The sequence below is a fragment of the Diceros bicornis genome, chromosome 29 (assembly GCF_020826845.1).
Source record: "Diceros bicornis minor isolate mBicDic1 chromosome 29, mDicBic1.mat.cur, whole genome shotgun sequence".
NCBI lineage: Eukaryota > Metazoa > Chordata > Mammalia > Perissodactyla > Rhinocerotidae > Diceros > Diceros bicornis.
Window position 1 is genome coordinate 21,363,137 of NC_080768.1, and position 22,965 is coordinate 21,386,101.

The 22,965-nt window shown below is 39.8% G+C and overlaps 1 protein-coding gene across 2 annotated transcripts in view; it reads left to right on the top strand.

Annotated features, from left to right (window-relative positions):
* The first annotated feature begins 1,474 nt into the window (after positions 1-1,474).
* MTMR7 (myotubularin related protein 7) overlaps positions 1,475-22,965 on the top strand; it is a 106,538-nt gene continuing 85,047 nt past the window's right edge. Inside the window, exon 1 of one of the 2 annotated variants that reach the window (XM_058525084.1) lies at positions 1,475-1,574. In XM_058525084.1, the coding sequence (XP_058381067.1) occupies positions 1,551-1,574 (24 nt within the window). In that variant the 5' untranslated portion in view covers positions 1,475-1,550. The remainder of the gene's footprint in view (positions 1,575-22,965) is intronic. The other variant, XM_058525083.1, reaches the window with a different exon arrangement.

The window sequence follows — 22,965 nt, forward strand, 5'->3', positions numbered from 1 at the left end:
ATCAATTAGTGTTTTGGGTGCTTTTTTTTAGGAAAAAAAACCCACCTATGCTAATATGCAACAGGTCAGAAATAATTGTGTGTAAAAATTACTCGCCAAGTAAACTCTTGATAAGCCCACCAGGAGAGGGATAGAAGAGCCCTGAAAGCACATAATTCCAAGATCATTAAACCATTCAGAATGTATCCCCTTGAATGGCTATAGAATTCCTAGTACTGATGGAATTTGGAGATGGAAGCTATCTTTGAGACCATCTAGGCAGGTGACTCTCATTTTATAAGTGAGGAGACTAGGCCAGTGTGTGAGTTGTGATCAGAGTGGTCCTGGCTCTATTCTTGGTGTTCTTTAGTAACGAAGAAATTATACCCTGGGGCAATTTTGTCCTATGCAATGTCAGTTATAGTATTGTCTTAATTGCCTCCCAGAGCGGTAGGAGGATGAAATGATAGAAGATATGTGAAGGAGATCTGGAAATTTAAAAATAAATGTAACACTGTGTTGATTACATAAACATTTATTTGGAAGGCTGCAATGGGTCTACCACGAATTGGAGAAAAAGAGATAAAAATAGAGTCTCTACAAATCATTTGCAATCCAGTCAGAAAGAGAGATGAGTAAGAGCTAGGAAATAATTGAAGAGATATTATTCTAAGAACTATGTAGAGTTTTATGAAATTTTAGTTATGGTGGAGGGTTGTACACTTAGAGTTGCAAGAAAAAAAGGTGGGGGGCCTTGCTTCTCTTTGGCTGTTCCCAATGGCTTCATGCTCACAATGGCAACAACTACTCAATATCATAAATGGAAAAATGATACCTTATACTGGATTCTTTGTATCTATATCTTCCAGTTCAGTGAAGATGGCAAATGAGGACTCACCCCGGTGCCAAGGGAAAACTCTTCCAACAGTTCCAACAGTGAAGTCGCAGGTTGATGTGAGGGGCCTGACTTCATAGAGCACCTCCTGGGGCGCCAACACTGTTGCTGTTGTTTCCACCCTCATCCCAAACGCTATGCCGGCTGCCTACGTGCTGAAGTGTACACACGGAGCCCACTAGGCCGTACTGGGCATTGAGTGCATGTGGCAGCCTTTTTTCTGCCCCACCCTGAAGTCCCACCTATCCTGGAACGCTCTGGAAGGAAGCCGATGGGTGGTGTGGAGTAGCACGTATTCTCCATCTCTCTTCCAAGCGGCCACACCCAACACAAGGCCCCCATTGTGCCTCGGGGAACAGTAGCCCCACAGTATGACGCTGGCTGCCCCTCTTGGAAGGATGCGAGCGCTCCCGCTCCGGCCACCCCGGCCAGAAGCGAGGCACGGCGGGGGCGGGGCGGGCAGGTGAGCGGAGCGCAGCAGCGCGCGGTCTAGGGCCGCGCGGGCGCCCCGGGCCCCGCACGCCGGCCACGCCGCCCCTGGGGGCGGAGCCAAGCCCCGCGGCCCGCGTGATCCCGGACGGCGGCGAAGCCCCCTCCCCGCGCCCCCCCGCCGCGCTGCAGACGCGCAGGTGCGTGCGGCCGCGCCCGCCCGGAGCCCCGCAGCCCCGGGCTCGCCATGGAGCACATCCGCACGCCCAAGGTTGGTGGCACGGCGCGGGCTGAGCAGCTAGGGCGGGAGCTGGAGCAGCAGGAGGGATGCTGAGCGCGCGGGAGGCCCGGCTTCCCTGCGGGGCGCGGGGCGAAGCAGCCCCGCGAGCGGGGGAGGAGGAGGCAGCGCCCGAGCATCTCCCGGTTCCCTGTGAGGCTGATCTTTCTCTTGGTGCCTCACAGGCCCAGCCTTGGCTGCTGCTGGGTCTAACCTCTTGTCCTTGGAGGTGGACATAGGGGTGGATGGGACGGAACCCCAGTTGTCTGTTGAGTAATGGGGCTGCTGATCTGCAGATAAACGCTCGCTTCTGGTTTGGCACTAGGTTGCTGCTGCCGCCTTGTTTTTTGTTTAGTTTTTCTGTTGGCTGTTCTGAGCATTTGAGAGAGAAACAAGCCTTCCTAATGACAGGTGCGAGGAATCGAGTTATGTGCAGGTGGACTGAATGCCCTCGGGAAGCTTGTTGCATCTGAGGGTTCAGACCCACCCAACTCGCCCTTCCGCTATCCCATCCTCAGGCTATCAGTCACAATGGATCTTGCACTGGGCGGTCCTATTTGCTGTAGTTGAATGGTATTATCAGTCCTACCATCTTCTTGCCTTTTCCAGCCTGTTTCGTTCTTTGGGGAGAAAGGGTGCAGCTTAGAGATTCGTCTACTGGTGTGTTTTAAACACCACCAGCTTTTGCCACTCAACAAAAGCGACTGGTCCCTGATCATTCCAGTTAAATAACACTGGAAACGTTGACCGCTGTACCAAACCTTCCTACCCGTAGTTGTACTAGTAATAGAACTTAGAGTTCTATAGAGTGAAAAAGATAATCGACATTCCTGTCTGATAAAAACCCTAAACTAGCGAAAGAATGTAGTTTAAAAGCCTATTGGTTGTCTCTTGTTACTGCTGCCACAGCTCCATGCGTTTCCAGGATGATCTCATGTTCAAAATCTAGGCCTTTGACAGAGTTAAGTCAAAACTAAGTCTGAGTGTCAGAACTTAGCTGGCCCCGGGGGTCCCACTCATTTCATGGGGGAGAGGAGGCCCATTGCTTTGCCTTAAGTCCGGTAAGAAGAATGCATTCCTAAATTCTGGAATGGTTCTAAGTACCTCTTTGTAAAAGCAGCTTTACAGTTATCTCATGTCAGTGGAAGAATAAATCTTTTAGTTTGCTAGAGAATGTCAGTTCCGACAGTAGATTTAAATTGTATTGATTTTGTACTATGGAATTAAATTGTTGCCTCACAATCGGGAAATTGTAAACTTAGAAGAGAGTGCCATGAACTACAGGATAGGTGGCTCAAAGCTTTCAGGGTTTAAGTGGTGCTGAATAATTTATTCCGGAATGACGAATTTAACTTACGGACTCCCTCCGCCCTTGCCAAGGGCATCCTTTCTTTGTCATGATGAAGGAGCCCTTTAAAAAATATCTGATGTAAATGTCAATAGCAAGAGTGATAAAGTGACAGGACACTGGATGCCATTTTCCTATAGAATGAATTTGGGGAGTAAAGACCTTTTCTAGTCTATGTTCAAACTCATTGTGTACGAAGCCATGTGTGTAAACCTGAGCAGCAAGCAAGGTTCTCAGTTGTTCTTAAAACTGGTTTTCATAAACACCCTCCAAGTAGTGTATTACTTCAAATCAGAAGTCCCCTTTTATCAGGAAATGGAAAGAAATGGGGGAAAATGGAGAATTGTCTGAAATGTCATTGAATTGGGGATTGTTAACATTTAGGATAACGTGAGTGGAAAAAATAAAAAACTACAGATGTTGGGTGGATTTGGTTTATTCATTCATTCATTTAATTCCACAAACATTTGAGAATCTTTCATATTCAAGGCTCTGTGTTAGGTCCTGGGAGCATGAAGCATCAGGGAGCTCCCAGTCTGGAAGAGGAGGCGGTTGTAAATCTAGATAGAGACATACAAGGGTCAGCGGGCAGAGAGGGAGAATGGGTGGAGGATCGGCTCTACCATCAAGAGTGAAGGAAACTTTCTTAGAAGAGTTGGGTCTTAACATGCAAGGCATCGAGGAGGACCAGGAGCATTTGAGACAGCTGTCATGCAGTTGTGTAAATACAATGTATCGTAATAAATCATTACAACCTCAAAGAAGCTGAAAACCTTAACAGTGATAAAGATAGAAATGATTCCTTGAGGCTAAACAACATCTCTGTTCATTTTACATTTTTAAGTGCAAAACTAATTTTCACAGTATAAATGAAAAAGAGAATAAGACTAGTTACAGATCATGTGTTGTAAAATATATAATTGTTGATGGTCATATGCATCTTTATTATTTACTTCCATCATACTCTGGGGGAGCTTAATAGGTAACTTGCCTTAGGCTTCATGATTTCATGTCTTGGGTGGTTTGTAAGGAGTATACACGGAGTTTGTTTATCTGACCCACTGTGGGTTTGAAGCGATATTTACCATGTGGGTAGCAGGGTTTTATTTTAAGAGGAAAAGAAATGCATGCACGTACAATGTACAGTTGCTTTCCTACTGCCGTGGAAGTCATTCATTTCCTCTTCGTAGACTGTGTGCCATCCATCACAGCCTCTGTGTTCTGCTTCAGTCTCTGGAGCGCAGTTTAAGGAGACAGATGCACATGAATAATCTGGAATGCTTTGCACATATTTCTTTCTGGGTGTGTGTGTGTGTGTGTTTAACTGAAGCCTTTAACAGAGCGTATGCTAAGCAGGGTGTTTCTTTCCCAGAATGATTCCTCTGTAGAAAGAAAAATGTTCCGAGGACAAGCTAGTTTGCAGTTGGGTTGAAGTGAGGACACCAAGCCTTACTTGCACTCATCACAGTGAACTTTTGGGTTTCTACTCCATTGTCTGGCTTTCTTTACCTCTCTGAAAACTTGCTGGTAAGAAAATGCCCTGCAAGAAGCAGAGGGATAATTCAGGTTCAAGTACAACTTAGTTCTGTGAAAAGGTGTCAGAATTCCTAGAAGTAGCTTGAAGTATTTTGTAGGATTTGGTTTGGTACTAAATTGATGCTAATGTGTCTAGGATCCTGACTAAATAATCTCTACTTTGTGTGCTTTGGTCTTTCTGGAAGATATTTTTTTTCCACATATGTAAATTTGGGTTATAAAGTGGAATATGTGATGACCTCCAAAACTCCAAAACAGACCTTGAAAATGCCTCTTCTTCCTTTCCAGCCGCATCCCCCTAGTCTGAGCCATTAGCCTCCTAACTGGTCTAGTTTTCTCTTTGTTCTCTAATCCCTTCTCCACAGAGGGAGGCTGGGTGATGCTTTTATGACACAAATTGATCATGTTACTTCCCAGCTCAAATTCTTGGGTGGCATCCATTTGTACCCAGGATATAAAGTGAGAATCCCAAGAGCAGCCAATAAGACCCTGTATAGACTGACCCCTGCCTACTGCCCAGCCTCATTCTGTGACTGTCGTCTTATTATTCTCTAACCTCTGATCACCACTGGCTTCCATGGGTTTCTTACATGTGACAGGTTCTTTTCTGCTTCAGGACTTTTGCATTGCCATTCCATCTGGGGGATACTCTTATCCTCACTCTTCACCTGGCTAAATCTCTCATCTTTCTAGTTTCTAATTTAAATATAATTTCCTCAAAAAACCTATTGCCCAATTCCCCATATAAATCAGATCTGCCTGTTATATTCTATCATAGAACCCAGTATTTTCACCTCATGCCCCTCGTTGCAAGTTTTATATTTATTTGAGTGATTATTTGTTTAATGTCAAGCTCCCTTGCTAGACAGGAGCCCAGTGGCAGGGAGGATCATATCTTGTTCACCCTGTATCCACAGCACCCAACACAGTTCCTGGCATGAAGTAAGCACACAGTAAATAAATGAATAATTGAATAATAGAAGGAATGAGTAATTCTTGAGTTCAGCGCTTCAGTTTTTAGTATTTGCTTTAGTAATCCAAGCCTCATGTGCATTGTACCCATGACTAGGTACAGCATTGTGAATCTTCTAATACTATTAGTGTTAAGTACTTGTGGGTGTCAATATAGTATGTGAAAAATATAGCATATATATAATTATGTACATTTTGTGATTATATATAGTTTTAATGAGGTAGAATTCAAATAACATAAAATTCACCATTTTGGTCATTTTAAAGTGTACAATTTACAATAAAGTGTTTTTTAGTATATTTACAATGTTTTGCAACTATCACCACCATCTAATTCAGAATCTTTTTATCACCCTCAAAAGTATCTGTTAGTAGTCATTGCTCATTCCCCACTCCAGCCCATGGCAACCACTAATGTACTCTCTGTCTCTATTAGATTTGCCTATTCTGAACATTTCATATAAATGGAATAATATAATATGTGGCCTTTTGTGATTTGCTTATTTCATTTAGCATAATCTTTTCTTGGTTCATCCAAGTTGTAGCATGTATTGGTACTTCATTCCTTTTTAGTGCAGAATAATATTCCATTCTACGGATGTACCACATTTTGTTTATCCGTTCATCAATTGATGGCATTTTGGTTGTTTCCACTTGTTAATTATTATGAATAGTGCTGCTCTGAACACTCATATACTTTTTGTGTGTGTGAATATAAGTTTTCAGTTCTCTTGGGGTATCTCTAGAAATGGAATTACTGGGTCATATAGTGACTCCATGTTTAATTTTTGAGGAAATTGTGATTACATCTTATGTATTTTACAACTAAATTCTTCCTCTTCATATACATCCAACAGTATAGAATTATTTATATAGTATACAGAGCCTAAGTACTTTGGAAATAATTGTTTAAATGGTGTGAATAGATAAGTTTCCTTCAAAAGTGAATATAGATTTTTCTTGTTACACATTTAAACAATTTCTTAGAAAAACAACCCAGTGAGCATGAAGTTATATTTATATCACTCCAAATTCACTTCTGATTTGTGATAATATGCCCTTTTTATATAGTCATAAATAGTGTGCTTTTGCTCTGTTACTGAACTTTTTGCCCACTGTTATTTTGTATATATATTTTATATTCAGAAGTCATCCACCTATTTATTGTCTTAATGATTGCTTATTATTCATTTGACTATAGTTTGCTTAACCTGTCTCCACTATTAGGGATTTGGGTTTTGTGCCCCTGTGAAAATCCCTGGTACGATTTTGTTAATGTACAAGGTCCAGAGTAGAATGGCCGAGAGTAGGAACAGTCTTATAAGCGTTCTTATTACACAACATCTTTCAGTATTTGGAAGCTTCTCATATGGTCCGGGGTTTAGGCAAATTCTTTATAGTCCCAGAGAGAGGAAATAAAGAGTAGAGATTGCAGAGGAGAAGGTCTTGGCTTGATATAGAGAAGTTCTTTCCCACAATTATACCTGTTTGTGTAAAAGAAATTAGTTTATCTCTTGAAGGAATAGAGGTACCTAAGCTGAGTCTGGATGATTCTTGTCAGCAAAGACGTGGAGGCGTTCCAGGTGTCTGAGGGGAGAACTGTCTAGAAGCATGTTTGAATTTCCTCTGAGCCAAGTGCCCAGCCACCCTGAGCTGCACGCTTCTGCTACGATGTACTCACTGTATCACTTGGCAGTCCATAATGACCATGGACAGCTCTAACCATTAAGAAGTTTTCCTTATATTTAGTCGAAAATCTGTCTTGCTGTAGTTTTTAGTAATTGGGTCTAGTTCTGTCCCTTGGGATATTGCCCAAAACATCAGCCCTCCTTCCAGGAAATGGCCCTTCATGTATTTTGTACCATGCTGCCATCTCCCTGACCCTTCCCTCCTACCTAAGTAGTTAGCTTAGCACTGCCTGCTCTGGCAACCAACCAGTGGCCTGGTTTTAAGTGCCTTTACCGTCCTGATTACTTTACTCACTGAGTTACAAAAACGTAGGATTACTTTAGGTTTGGTTGAATTGGGAGAGAGTAAAATTTAATAACTATTCTAAATTGTATGTATCATTGAGTCACATCTCAGTGGGCTTCTGGTGAACTTATTGTGGAAGACAACCCTTAAGTTGTCTTTGCACATGGTGGTCTGAAGTCACATCTTCCCTGCCTTTTCCTTGAATAATAATATGTTACACTTCATTGAAAATTATCCCATTGGATGTAGCTTATTGCTTAATCCCTTACTCTGTTTTGGATCCTGATACATGTCTTCTCTGTCTCTCGTTTGGTACCATCTGCTGTTTAATGAGCTTCCCCTCTATTACGTCATCCGTGATCTCATCCAAGAAAGAAACTAGATTAGGCAGATGTGACTTCTTAGTGACTTAAGCCACTTGCTCCCATCTCCCAGGATCTGGATCCTGATAGCAGATTTACTAGTTCTTTCAGTTTGGTGCCATCTACCATTTGATAAATTTGTCCTCCATCACCTCTCCAAATAGCTCCTCAAAGAAAAAATGAAGTAGTCGGTGATGATGGCTGAGTGAATCCACGATGTCCTTCTGATTGATGGTTTCCTTTTCCAGGTTCATACAAAATTCCATTAAAGAAGCCATTTTAGAATCGTGCCTAGAATTAACGTCAAATTCACCAACTTATAATTAGAAAATTCCATATCCCCCGTTTGAAAATGATCATCTCATTTGCAAGTTCTCTGTGTGATGGAGAGAGATCAATAGAGTCATGAGGGGGACCGGCCCAGTGGTGCAAGCTGTTAAGTGCTCACGCTCCGCTGCGGCGGCCCCGGGGTTTGCGGGGTCAGATCCCCGGCGCGCACCGATGCACCGCTTGTCAAGCCATGCTGTCGCGGCGTCCCACATAAAGTGGAGGAAGATGGGCATGGATGTTAGCCCAGGGCCAGTCTTCCTCAGCAAAAAAGAGGAGGATTGGCATTGGATGTTAGCTCAGGGCTGGTCTTCCTCACACACACATAAAAAAGGATAGTTAGGAGAAGATAGACTTTCTCTGTGTCATTCAGCACCGTTGTACCATTGGCACTGTTCTCTCTTTCATCTGAAAATAATAATTTTCGGGTAATAAAAGTATATTACTTTTGCTTCTATATTAGAATCAATATAGAAATTAACCACTGTTAATATTTGAGTATATTTCCTTGTGGCATGTTTTTTTTGCATGAATACTCTAACTTTTTATTTGTTTGTTTAGAAATTTAGGATCACCCAGTTCGGTTTTGTAATATGCTTCTTTTAACTTACCATATTGTGATCTTTGAAAACATGCTTTTAGAAGACTATGTGATTTTTTTATCCTATAGAAATGTCATTATCACATTAACTGTTTCTGCATAAGGCTATTACAATAAGGTTATGATGAATATCTTGTTTATTAATTATCTACATATATGATTACTCCCTTAGGATAGACCCATAGGTAGAATTACTGTGTCACAAAAGATGAACAATTTTATGGTTGATATATGTTGCCAAATGACTTTCCAAAAACATTATGTCAATTTCCAGAAACAGGGTAGAGTGTCTTTCTCACTGTACCATGGTTTTATTGTTTAAAAAATATTTGCTAATTTAAAGTGGGGAATAGCACTTCATTCTCTCATCATTTTTTTTTTTTATTACTAGTGAGGTTGAAATGTTTTCAAAAATATGTCTGTTGAGCATTTTGTTACTTTTCTGAATTATTTATATCTTTTCTATTTTAATAATTGGTGATTTTTGTGTGTGTATAGTATGTATATATATATACATATTTAATAACAGCTTTACTCAGATAGAATTCACATACTATAAAATTAACTCTTTTTAAGAATACAATTCTGTGCTTCTTTGTATATTCACAGAGATGTACAACCATCACAATGATCTAATTCCAGAACATGTCATCACTCCAGAAAGAAACTCCATACCCATTAGCAGTCACTCCCCTTTTTTCCCTCCTGCCACCCCAACAGCCATTAATATCTCTATGTATTTACCTTTTCTGGACATTTCATATAAATTGAATCGTCCAATATGTGGTCGTTTGTGGCTTGCTTTTTTCAGTTAGCGTGATGTTTGCAAGGTTCATCCAAGTTGCAGCACGTATCAGTATTTCCTTCCTTTTTATCCATTCTGTGGATGCACTACATTTTGTTTATCTATTCATCAGTTGATGGACATTTGTGTTGGTTCTGGGTTTTGGCTACTATGAATAATACTCCTATGAACTTTTATGTACAAGTTTTTGTGTGGGCATATATTTTTATTCCTCTTAGGTGGAATCTCACTCATCTAAGAATGGAATTACTGAATCATATGCCAACCCTATGTTTAACATTTTGAGGAACTGCCAAACTGTTTTCCAAAGTGGCTGCACCATTTTAAAATCCCACCAACAATGTATGAGGGTTTCAGTTTTTCCATATCGTTGTCAGCACTTGTTATTGTCTGTCTCTTGTATTTTATCATCCTAGTGGGTGTGAAGTGGTGTTCATCATGGTTTTGATTTGCATTTCCCTAATGACTAATTATGTTGAGCATCTTTTCATGTGCTTAATGACCATTTGTATATCTTCTTTGGAGAACAGTCTATTCAAATCCTGAGTTCATTTTTTAATTGGGTTATTTGTCTTTTTAATTATTGAGTTGCACAAGTTCTTTATATATTCTGGGTACAAGTCCCTAATTAGATATATGACTTGCCAATGTCTTCTCCCAGCTTTCAGTTTTTTTTTCACTGTCTTGATGGTGTCCTTAGAAGCACAAAACTTTTTAATTTTGATGAAATCCAACTTACCCATTTTTTCTTCTGTCACTTGTGCTTTTGGTATCGTATCTGTGTATATATTTTTTAAACCCTTTTTTTCCGATTTTGAAAGTAATACACTACAGAAAATTTAGTTCGAAAGAGCAGAAAGAAAATAAAAGTTATGCATAATCTCAACACCCAGGAAAAACTGCTGTTAACTTTGTATATACTGTCAGCCCTTTTCTTTACATATAAATAGGAAAGCAATATGAAGCAAAATTAGGTCTGTTTTCTCCCTTTCTGTGTGTGTATATAAGTTTGGAGAGTGAGAACCTATTTTTTGTATGTCATAGTATACCATAAATATTTTTATCACTTTATTAAACATTTCTCTGAAAAGTGATTTGTCATAACTACATGGTCTCACATTGTATGAATGCATCATAAATTATTTAGTGTTAGGAGGCAATTCTCCATGGGTCTTAAACATTTCTGCACTTTTATTCTGAATTCTCTCTTCAAGGATGATTTTGTAGCCAACAGCCTTGGAAGATAGAAATAGTTTCTCCCTCAGGGGCAAAGGGCAGATTTGTTTGCTGACCAGGATAATAAAGATAATGTTTTCCTCAGGGACAAAGGTTGGTCAGGGTTGCTAGCAGACCTCTTGTAAGATTCGCTTTTCTTAAACTCTAAGCTCTACATTTTCTCCTGTGTAACACAGATCTACTCTTCATGCAGCATCTGTCTGGGCTGCTCCATATTGCCTCTTAGACTGGGGGAGGGGGTGTGTGGGGGAGCTGATGGGGACATGAAGCTCGTGCTTCGTGGTGTGCAGAGAGTATAAAGTCCTTTGTTTCTGACCTGTGGGTCTACTGTCTTCTGTCATCATCCATGAAACTGTGGGAGGCTAACTTGTTATGTGGCAAGCAGGTTAAAAACTCAGTCACTTCATAGTTCTTGAGGGTTTATTTCCTAGTATCTGATATTTAATTTGTCTCTATTTTGTCACTAAAATAAATAACTGTGATAAACATCAGTGTATTTAAATTGTTGTGCAGATCTCTCTGTTGCCTCAGATTAAATTTCTAAAGTGTATTCTCAAGTTCCTTTTCTATACATATTTTAAATATTTTTGATGACTTCTGCTAGATTTTCTTCTAGAATTGTCTGCTACTGGTGTAGCAGAGGAACTTCTTTTTTTAATTCTTGAGAATGATATGTGAAGTATAGTTGCTCATTAATTTATATTTCTTTCTTGTTGGTGAAATGCAATATATTTTTTTGTATACAATACAACAATAGTACGGATGAAAGAAAATCCTTAAATGGCACTTGCTACGTGCTAGGCACCATATTAATTCATTTGTCCTTAATACTACCCGATGAGGTGAGTACTGTTATTATCCCCGTGTCACAGATGAGGAAACTGAGGTTAACCAGTGTAAGTCACTCAGCTGTAAGGGGCAGAGTGAGGATTCAAAACCAGACAGCGTATCTCCAGAAGTTTGTGTTCTCAGCAGCTATGTGATCTTATGTTTTGATGGTGAGAGCGGGAGAGAGAATGCGGTTCGGGTTCTCAGTGGCTTTCCCGTCGCCGTTCCAGACCTTCTAAAGTCCTCCTTGCATTCTTGCCTTTAGGTGAATGAGCTGCCTCTGTATTATCCAACATTCCCCTCATTTTTTTGTATTCTTGCAATTTGATTTTATCAAAAGAGCCAAGCCCAGCATTGTGTTTTGATTTCCATCTGTCTAGAGACAGATTATTGCCCAGTTGCTAAAGACTCTTTTATGACCCAATATTTAACAATATTGGGGAGGTAATCTGGGTAATGAAATATGCTCCCACAATTCAAAAACAAGGCTGATAGGTTTATTAGAGTGAAACAAGCCACTTAAAAGTAGAGCTGTGGCAGTTATATATATTTTTTTCAGTTTTCCAAGTAGGAACGGATTGCCTGAACCAAATAATCACAGGAGTTGTGGTTGGGCATTCCTCAAAAATCATTCACGCTTCTTGAAATCCTCACTTCTCAAACGTTTAGCAAAAGTTTCGTTGAAATCTGGTTGTCCCCAGTGCGGCTTGGTGTACAGAACACACAGTGTGTTGTAGAACTTAAGAATCCATAGTCATTCATTCAGTGTTTATCTATAAATTCAGGTAGCAGCCAGGTAGCTTTCTAATCAGGGGGATATAGTCTCTGTGTGTGTGTGTGTGTCTGTGTGTGTGTATGTATGTGTATGTGTATGTGTGTGTATTACGGAGAAGATGCGATGAAGAAAAATAGCAAAATACAAGGGGGAGAGGGATGTTGGTTGGAGTGAGTTAGGATTGTTATTCTATATATGATGGTAATATGACCTTCCTGATAAAATGATATGTGAGCAGAGACCTGAAAAAGTGAGGGAGCAAGCCACCCGCATTTCTAAGGAAAGCAGAAGGAACATCTAGTGCAAAGGTCCTGAAGTAGGAGTGTGCTTTGAGTCTTCAAGGAACAGCAGAAAGCCAGCAGGGCTGAAGAGCAGGGCGTGGATTCATTGTGGGACTTGAGGTTGGAGAGGGAGCAGCGGCAGAAAATGTGCAGACTGCCGCTCTGGGTGTGAGGGGGTCCGTGGAAGGGATCTGAGCTCTGACTTACATTCAACAGGATCTCAGGCAAAAATAAACCAGGAGGAGGTGGGAGGGTAGGCAAAGATGGAAAGCGGGGACCCCGGGGGTAGCAATGGAGTGGGAATAAACCGGATATAGTTTCAAAGTAGTGTGGTGAGGATTTACTGATGGAGTAGAAATGAGAGGAGAGAAAAAGAGGAGTCAAGGATGACACCAAGGTTCTTGGCCCCAGCGCTGGAAGGATGGATTGCTGAGACTGGAGCAAGTACAGCAGGAGAAGATTGGGAGGGGGTGGGAGGGAACCTGGAGCTCAGTTTTTAACATATTGAGTCTGAGATGCCTATTAGACACATCAGTGATTTCCTTAATAAGATCAGGTAACCCCTTAAGGAACTACAGAATGACAGTACAGAATGACATACGTTTTTGTAGGGCTGTTTGTTTTTTATCATATGCATTTTATAAAGGTCTCAAATCCTTTTGAAAATAATCTGATGTGAATAAATTCAGTCAATAAATACAAGTTCTGGAACATTTTCTCATAAACCATATGTTTGTATGTTAGGTCATAGTTCCCTATGGATTTCGTTGTTTTTACGAACTATTTAAGGTTGAACATTTTATTCTATATCATGTACATAATTAATATATTTATTCCCAATAGTTTAACCTTTGTTCTTGACTACCTTTACCTATTATCCATCAAGATGGACTGTAAACAAATACATTTCCAAGCATGAGAGGAAAGCAATATTTAACGGTACGCTGGATGGTTCATTTAATATGAAAGATCCTGCTCTGCTTTGTTTTCTCTAGTTCAGGTATTTGCATCTGTTTTCAGAAAACAAACAAATACACTTATGACAACAATCACAACCAAAAACAAACAACTCAGTTAAAAAATGGGCAGAAGACTTGAATAGACATTTCTCCAAAGAAAATGTACGGATGACCAATAAACATCTGAAAAGATGCCCAACGTCACTAGCTATTAGGGAAAGGCAAATCAAACCCACAATGAGATACCACTTCATACCCGTTAGGATAGCTATTGTAAAAAAACTGAAAATAACAATTGTTGGCAAGGAGGTGGAGAAATTGGAACTTTCGGACATTGCTGGTGGGAACGTAAAATGGTGCAGCTGCTGTGGAAAGTAGTTTAGCAGTTCCTCAGAAAGTTAAACACAGAATTACCATATGACCCAGCAATTCCACTCCTAGGTATACACCCAAAAGAATTAAAAACAGGGACACAAACAGATCCTTGTATGCCCATGTTCATAGCTGCATTATTCACAATAGCCAAAGGGTAGAAACAACTCAAGTGTCCAGTAACAGATGTATGGATACACAAATTGTGGTAGTTACGTACAATGGAATATTATTCAGCCATAAACAAGGAATGAAGTTCTGATACATACGACAAAATTGATAAACCCTTAAGACATTTTGCTGAGTGAAATAAGCCAGACAAAGAAGGACAAATATTGTGTGATTCCACTTAGATGAGGTATCTAGAATGAGCAAATTCTTAGTGACAGAAGTAGAATAAAGGTTACCAGGGGCTTGGGGAAGGGAAAATGAGAGTTATTGCATAATAGTTGTAGAGTTTCTGTTGTAGGTGATGAAAAAGTTTGGAAATAGTGGTGGTGGTTATACAATACTTTGAATGTATTTAATGCCACTGAATTATACACTTAAAAATGGTTAAAATGGTAAACTTTATGTTATGTGTATATTGCCACACACACAAAAAAGAAAACAAATACATTGCCTGGCACATAACCAGTGCTCAATATTTATTGAGTGAGTGAATTTGTTGAATGAATGAATGAATGAATTCCAACTATACTTAATTTGGCAAATGTACATCTGTTAGCAGAGAATGGGAGGCAGTGTGGCTCTGAAGTCAAGTGCCCACAGTTTAAATTCTTACTCTGTCACTTATTAGATATATGATTTTTTTTTTTACCTTTGGCATAATTTTTAAAAATGAGAAATAATTCACACATCATAAAATTCACTCTTTCAAAGTGTACAATTCAGTGGTTTTTGTTACATTTTGTGTAACCATCATTACTGTTTATCTAATTTCACAACATTTCCATGATCCCTAAGAGAAACATCATACCCATTAACAATCAGCCCCCATTTCTTTCTCCCCATACTCCTGGCAACCACTAGTCTACTTTCTGTCCCTACTATTTTGCTTGTTCTGGACATTTTATGTAAATAGAGTCATACAATATGTGGTCCGTTGTGACGGCATCTTTCACTTAGCATAATATTTTCAAGCTTCATCCACGTTGTAGCATATGTCTATATGCTGTGCTTCATCCCTTTTATTGCTGAATAATATTCCATTGTGTGCATACACCCACGTTTGTTTATCGGTTCATCAGTTGACATGGATACACTGGCATTTGTTTATTCATTCATCAGTTGATAGATAGTTGGGTTGTTTCCACTTTTTGTGTATTGTCAGTAATGCTGCTGTGAACAACTTATGTATGAGCTTTTTGTATGAACGTGTTTTCAGTTCTCTCGAGTATATACCCAGGATCGGAATTGTTGGGTCATATGGTAACTGTGTGTTTAATCTTTTGAGAAATTTAACAGTTTTCCAAAGAGGCTGCACCATTTTGTATCCCAGCAGCAATGGGTGAGGGTTCTAATATCTCCATATTCTTTCCAGCACTTGTTATTGTCTGTCTTTTTTATTATAACTATCCTAATGGATGTGAAGTAAAATCTCATCGTGTGATTTGCATTTCCCTGATGGCTAATGATGTTGAGCACCTTTTTATGCGCTTATTGGCTATTTGTATGTCTTCTTTGGAGAAATATCTATTCAGATCCTTTGCTTATATTTTTAAATAAACTTTTTGTTTTTTAGAGCAGTTTTAGGTTCACAGCAATGTTGAGCAGAAGGTACAGAGATTTCCCATATACCTCCTGCTGCCCCCCACATAGATAGCTTCCTCCATTATCAGCATCCCACACCAGAGTGGTACATTTGTTGCAAGTGATGAACCTACATTGACACATCATTATCACTCAAAGTCCATAGTTTATATTAGGGTTCACTCTTGGTGTCATACATTCTATGAGCTTGGACAAATTTACAATGACATGTATCCACCATTATAGTATTACAGAGTAGTTTCACTGCTCTAAAAATCATCTGTGTTCCACCTATTCATCCCTCACTTCCCCCTAACCCTTGGCAACCATTGATCCTTTTAGTGTCTCCATAGTTTTGCCTTTTCCAGAATGCTATATAGTTGGAATCACACAGTATGTAGCCTTTTCAGATTGGCGTCCTTCACTTAGTAACATGCATTTAAGTTTCCTCCATATCTTTTCATGGCTTGATAGCTCATTTCTCTTTAATGCTGAGTTAAAATAAATACCAAGGAGCACGATTGCTGGATTATATGGTAAGAGTACATTTTTGTAAAAAATCGCCAAATTGTCTTCCGAAGTGGCTGTACCATTTTGCCTTCCCTCTAGTGATGAATGAGATTTTCTGTTGCCCCACATCCTCATTGGCATTTGGTGTTGTCAGTGTTTTGGATTTTGGCCATTCTAAAAGGTATGTGGTGGTATCTCATTGTGGTTTTAATTTGCATTTCTCTGATAACATATAATGAGGAACATCTTTTCATATGCTTATTTGCCACCTGTGTATCTTCTTTGGTGAGATGTCTGTTGAGGTCTTTGGCCCATTTTTAAATCAGGTTGTTTTTATCAGAAATGACTTTTGCGAATATTTTCTCCCAACCTGTGGCTTGTCTTTTCATTTTCTTGACAGTGTCTTTTGCAGAGCAGAAGTTTTTAATTTTAATTAAATGTAGCTTTTCACTTCTTTCTTTCATAGACAGTGCCTTTGGTGTTGTATTTAAAAAGTCATTGTCAGGTGCCGGCCCGGTGGTGCAAGCGGTTAAGTGCCCGCGCTCTGCTGCTGCGGCCCGGGGTTCGCCGGTTTGGATCCCGGGCGCGCACCGACACACCGCTTGTCAAGCCATGCTGTGGCGGCATCCCATATAAAGTGGAGGAAGATGGGCATGGATGTTAGCCCAGGGCCAGTCTTCCTCAGCAAAAAGAGGAAGATTGGCAGATGTTAGCTCAGGGCAGATCTTCCTCACACACACACACAAAAAAGTCATTGCCAAACCCAAGATGGTCTAGATTTTCTCCTATGTTATGTTCTAGGCCTTTGTTTGTTTGTAATTGGGTTATCTATCTTTTTATTGTTGAGTTGTGTTTTTAAATTCTGGATTCCAGATCCTTATAAGATATATGGCTTGCAAATATTTTCTTCCATTCTGTGGGTTGTTTTTTTTCTCTTTCTTACTGTTGCCCTTTGAAGCACAAAAGTTTTTAATTTTGAAGTCTAGTTTACCTGTTTTTTTCTTTGGTTGCTTGTGCTTTAGGTGCCGGATCTAAGAAACCATTGCCTAATCCAAGGTCACAAAGATTTACAATGTTTAGGTCTCTGATCCATTTTGAGTTAATTTTTGTTTATGGTGTGAGGTAGAAGTCCAAATTCATTCTTTTGCATGTGGAATTCCAGTTGTCTCAGTACCATTTATAAAAAGACTTTTCTTATTCCATTTAATTGTCTCAGCACCCTGGTGGAAAATCAATTCACTATAGTTGCATGGACTGTAGATGCTTGGGTTTCTTACTGGTCTCTCAGTTCTCTTCCTTTGATCTCCATGTCTATCTTTAACCAGTACCACACAGTCCTGATTTCTGTAGCTAGGTATGTGATATTGAATGAGTTACTTGAGGTCTCTCAAAGTCTTGATTTCCTCATCTATAACTCGTTGGGAGACTAAATGAGAGAATATGTTGAAAGCACTTAATTACATGGCATTTAGTAAATTTTAGCTATTTTTATTATTTTTTTTACATCACCATCATTGCAAAAGGAGGTAGTCATAGGTTTGTATGTTGAAAGAACTTCTGTGAAATTTGAGAATAAAATAATTTTCTTAATCCAAACATTTCATTTGACTGACTGACTCATTCACTTCCCCACTATGCAATGGATTTAATTTGTTTTTTCCTCTGAAGACACTCTGTAAACTCTGGATTTTAGGAAAGGTGTCAAGTTTTGCTTAAGAAGCTTCTGCAGTGGCCTGTGTTTCCTAGGGACAAAGCTTCAGTGACATCACCCTGAATTCCTGAGAGAGAGTCTTTTTAGAGTGGATGTGTGGAGAAGAAACTGAGAAACACACTGATTTTTTTAGTGGATGAAAGTAACATGGTAACATTTGTGCCACCATTGAAGCTTTCAGAAGGGATACAGTTAAGGCATTATGCACCTTGAAACATTGGAATGCTTGTGAGGAATGATAAAGACATGAAACTGTAACCTCCGGTGTATGTCTACTTTATCTATTAGTAAATGTCAACATTTCCTATTGAATTTACATCATTAATTGATTTGGTTTGGTTATCACTTCTGTCATATCTCTGCACGCAAAATGGTGTCTGGAATGTTTGTTTTCACAGAACAGATGGACATATATTTTCTCATCAGTGTTTAAAGCTTATTTTTGTTGGTTTTTCCATTCTCAACAGGACAAGCTGTGAAGTATGCATGAAATTAAACCTCTTGACCAAACACCCAGGGTTCCGTGACTTTGTCCCATGTGATGGTTCGGTTTTGTATTCTTATATTGCACTCAGAGGGAGTCCAAGAAGCTCATTTTGTACCATATTTCTTCGGCCAGGAACAGTATAAACTGTTTTTTTATAGTGCCCTTTCCCCTGGTGGACAGCTAGTTGAAGCCTTGGGGAGTAAAAGCACTTCCCAGGACATAAACCCAACCCTTCCTCCCACAGCCATTTAGGATAGTTTAAAAATAACCCCCACTTAAAGTTTTGTGGCAGGCTATGACAACTTTATAAAAATTGTATGTTTACTTTTCTCCTCTTTTACATTTATTAAAACACTGCTTATCACAGATTCCCGGAGAAGTAAATTTATTGCCAAGCTTTGAAAGAAAGTTTCATTCCTTAGGGCATGTAGCAAAGCACAAGATGTTTCGCATGTTCAAGGTGCGGTTGACTCCCACACTGAAGTGAGCTGTTCAGCCAGTTTGAGCAGTGGTGGTTTAAGAAAGAGATTCTGCCTTTTTGAGCTAAGCAGGTAAATTCAAAGACACTATTCATGCATTTATTTATTCATTTTTACCTTCAACAAATAGTCCTTAAGTTCTTCCCATATGCCAGGACCCTGGAAATCCTATGGTGAACAAGACAGACAGGGTCTCTAGTTTCATGGAACTTACATTGTAGGAAAGAATTAAACAAACAAAAAATATTGCAAGATTCCTTAAATACATATATAATCATGTAATCACTGTAAGCTAAGACCTTAGAAAAATCTTCCATTTTTAGAAGATTTTTTTTTGCCAGATCCTGCTTCCCTTCCCCTGTAAACCTTCCAGTTCTTTCCTTTCCTGCCCCACTCAGAGTGAAAGCCGGGGTTCTAACGTTGTCCTGGAAGGCCCTACAAGATCTCCCTGGCCACCTGTGGCACCTCCTCTCCTGCTCCTCCCGCCTCACAGACCCTGGTCCAGACGTCCTTCCTCCTTGTCGACCCTGGAACAGATCAAAGTTGTCCTGCTCAGGGCCTCTTCATTTGTTTTTCTCTTTGCCTGGAATGCTCTTTCCCCAGATTTCCTCATGGCTGACACTCTGACTTACTTTGGTTCTCTACTGAAATATCCAGTCATTTTATTCGAGAGGACTTCCCTGGACATGCTGATGCTCCTTCCTGCCCAACTCCTTCTCCTGCTCTCATTTCCTCCCATCCTCTGGCACGCATATATACACATTTTTCCCTTGCTTGTTTGTTTCTTGCCTGTTCACCTGCCAACCCATTCCCAAACAGAATGCAGGCTCCATGTGAGCAATGACTTTGTCTTGTTCACTGCTGTATCCCCAGCACCCAGAGCACTCTGTCTGGCACACAGTAGGGATGCACAATGAATATTCCTTGAACGAATGAATCAAGGAAATGGTTTCACGTGACTTTGTGTCCAAGCTTCACTGTCTTTCAACAGCCTCATTTCTTCTTCTTCTTCTTCTTTTTACGCAATTATGCCAATATTTTATTAATTCAAAAGTACTTTGCAAGTAAATATAAATATGGCTTCCAATAGGAATGTTAGACTTGGACTTGTTACCAAGCTCACAGATTTTAGTTTTGTGAGGAAAACCAGTTTTAAAGTTAAACAGCATTGCAACCAACATATAACCTCAAGGATTCTCACAAACTATATTACAAAGGACAGCATGAAAAAAATTCTTGCACCATGACTCAAAGTTCAGTTCTCCAATGTATCCTTAAACTGGCAGGACATTGGTATCTTGAAGTCTCAGCTTTCCAAATAAAGAATGTTACCAAGAGCCATGTATTCACATACACCAATCACACAAGGAACTTATCACATAAAGCAAAAGTAAACTAACTTTCTTGAAACTTCTCAGATTCTATACCAACTGGGTAACCTCTGCCCAGTGTGAGATTAGTTGGATTTTTTTTTAAATCTCTAGTTTAATGGTGCAGCTTTTATTTTTACCTGCTGGCTTGTGTTCACAGCAGCTTTTAAAGACTGCTTGTTCCACTACAGCTGCATACTAGATCCCAGCTATGGAAAAAAGTGCAAGTGTTAGTTCCATGGCACCTAGTTTTCACTTTTGCGGATGAAGTTCAATTTTTTTGGTCTCTGTTTTGTTTCTCTTACTTGCAACATCTTCCACAATTGAATATTCCTTTCCTTCTTGTCTGAAAATTCAAATTCAATAACAAAACATTCTTGGGTAATCATACCTGAGTCTGCCTACAAACCCTCACCTAGTTTGTGTTTACCGTAGTGTTGTTAATTTTCATTCCCTGGATGAATATTTGAGCACGTACATGTGCCAGGCATTAGGATACAAAAAGGAAAAAAACGTAGCTCCTGGCCTTAAGGATCCTCCGTTGAGGGTTGTTGTGTTGCTGTGAAGTCATAGTAATGGTCTGTCGTTTCAGGAAGCCAATAATCCAAGGACTGTGTCTTCTTTCTTCTTTCTTCCCACAGTTCTAGTGTAAGTGAGTTTAGCATTGTTCATGGCGCTGCAGGGTATACTGGAAATAAAAGAACCAGTGCCTTCCTTGAGGATATACTTTCTTGGAAACAGTTAGAGTGGTACAATAAAAATAGCATGTAACAGGCAGTGTAGGATAAATGGCAAGTAAATAGTAATGACCAGAGGTGTCACAGTAATTCAGAGGAAATAGAATGATCACTGTGGACTGGGAGAGTCAAAGAAAAGCAGTATTAAGGAGGTAGATCTTGGGCATTAGGCTGGAGGGGACATGCTGTGCTGGGGGAGTGGCGTCCTCACTGAACTTGGTAACCTCAGAGCTCATTGTGACAGGGCGGTAGTGCAGCCTTTCTTATGGGGCCTCAGAAGAGGCCGCCACATTTCTGTGTCTGCAAGGCATTCTGCTTGATGCTCATTTCCCACAATAGGAATGATGGGCTCTAAAGGGCTGTACAGTAAGAGGAGGAGAAAAATGTGGTACCCATTATGGAGTGTGTCCTTAGGGGCTTGGAGCCCAGGGGTGAGGCATGGGAATGTGTCAATGAGCTGGATCCTGGCCTTGCCCTGGGTGAACGGGCTGTACCCCTGCATCCTCTGGCACGGATACTTGCCAGAAGATGGTGGGAGGGGGATGTATACGACTTGCTTCTCTCTGTGCCCGGGCTGTCTCCTCTCTTTGGACCTTCAGTAAGTTCCATTTGGCACAACTTGCCCTTGGAAAAATGTATTCCCATAGTTCCCAAAGAGCTATATAAGTAGACAGTTTAGTCCTCTGCTGTTAGTGCCTTTGTCAAAAATGTCAACTTAAGAAGCATTTTAGAATTTTAGAAATATTTTTATAGGAAAATCATTATCATAAAATAAGCTTTGACTTTCTATATTGCTCCATAGCAAGGTCTTATTCTCCCAATACTATTTTATTTTTTAAAATGACTATTGTTTTTGAACCAACTATCTTTAATAGGTCACTTCATACATTTATTCTTTGAGTTACAATGGGCCCAGCATCTGTTCTTCGTTTATTTTTCCTCTTAACTTCTTTCTTCCTCTTTTTCTCTTATTTGTACTTGTTGAAAATGGTATTTTTGGTTGAGGTTATTTTAAGGTGGTGGTGAAATAAATCCTGAGATTGTCCTCTTCTTCAACAGTGCATGTTCTTTTAAGCCTACACATCCAGGGTCATCCTACCAAAATAAATTATATGAGCCCTGTGCAAAACTCTCAAGTGCCTGGCTTTTTATTTATGAGAGTTGGCTGCCAGCATAGTATCTGTAGTTTCCCCTGAGCAAAAACGGGCTCTCTTTTCCCTGCCTTTTCCAAGAATTCCTAGCACCATGATTTCTTAAGTAGCTATGGCTCTGTGTCACTAACTATTTTAACTTTCTGATCCCTGTTAGGGAATTTTTAAAATTTAGTTAAATATCAGTCAAATCTACTGTTTCAACAATTGTATAGGTAAATGGAACTCAACAACCTGCCCATTTATAGGCGTTAAAGGCTACCTGAAATCAAGATATTTTCTTCACCTTGACCTAAACTGGATAAAAATGTCCTGGTCTATATAGGAAATTTGGCTGATTTTTTTTCTTCTTTTAAAAGGAAATTTCACAAAGCTTATATTTTTCACAGAGTATAACCTGATTTATCTCCAAATACAAATTTGGAGATTTGTAGGTGGCTCAAAAATCTATGGGAGTATGTGCTATCAAATACCCTATTTCTTGTGTGGAGAAAGGACTTAAATTGTCCAGCAAATTGGGGAAATATGTAGATTCTTCACTTGGGAGGCTGACACACAAAACCCTTCTAACATGCATACAATTTCAGGATCTTTATTCATTTTCAATGTCCTTTTGTGCAACCAGCATAACAAATTGATCTGGATGAACCTGTCCATTCTTTTCCTCCTTACTTTTGAAAATTAGATCAAGATTCCTGGGATGAAGTTTTCTAGCATTATCTACCCCTGGGTTTAAACCCCTTGGATTATGAGTCTATTTCAAACTGGGTTTTAATCTTCCAAGTCTGAACCCTCCTACTTCACTTAACCAG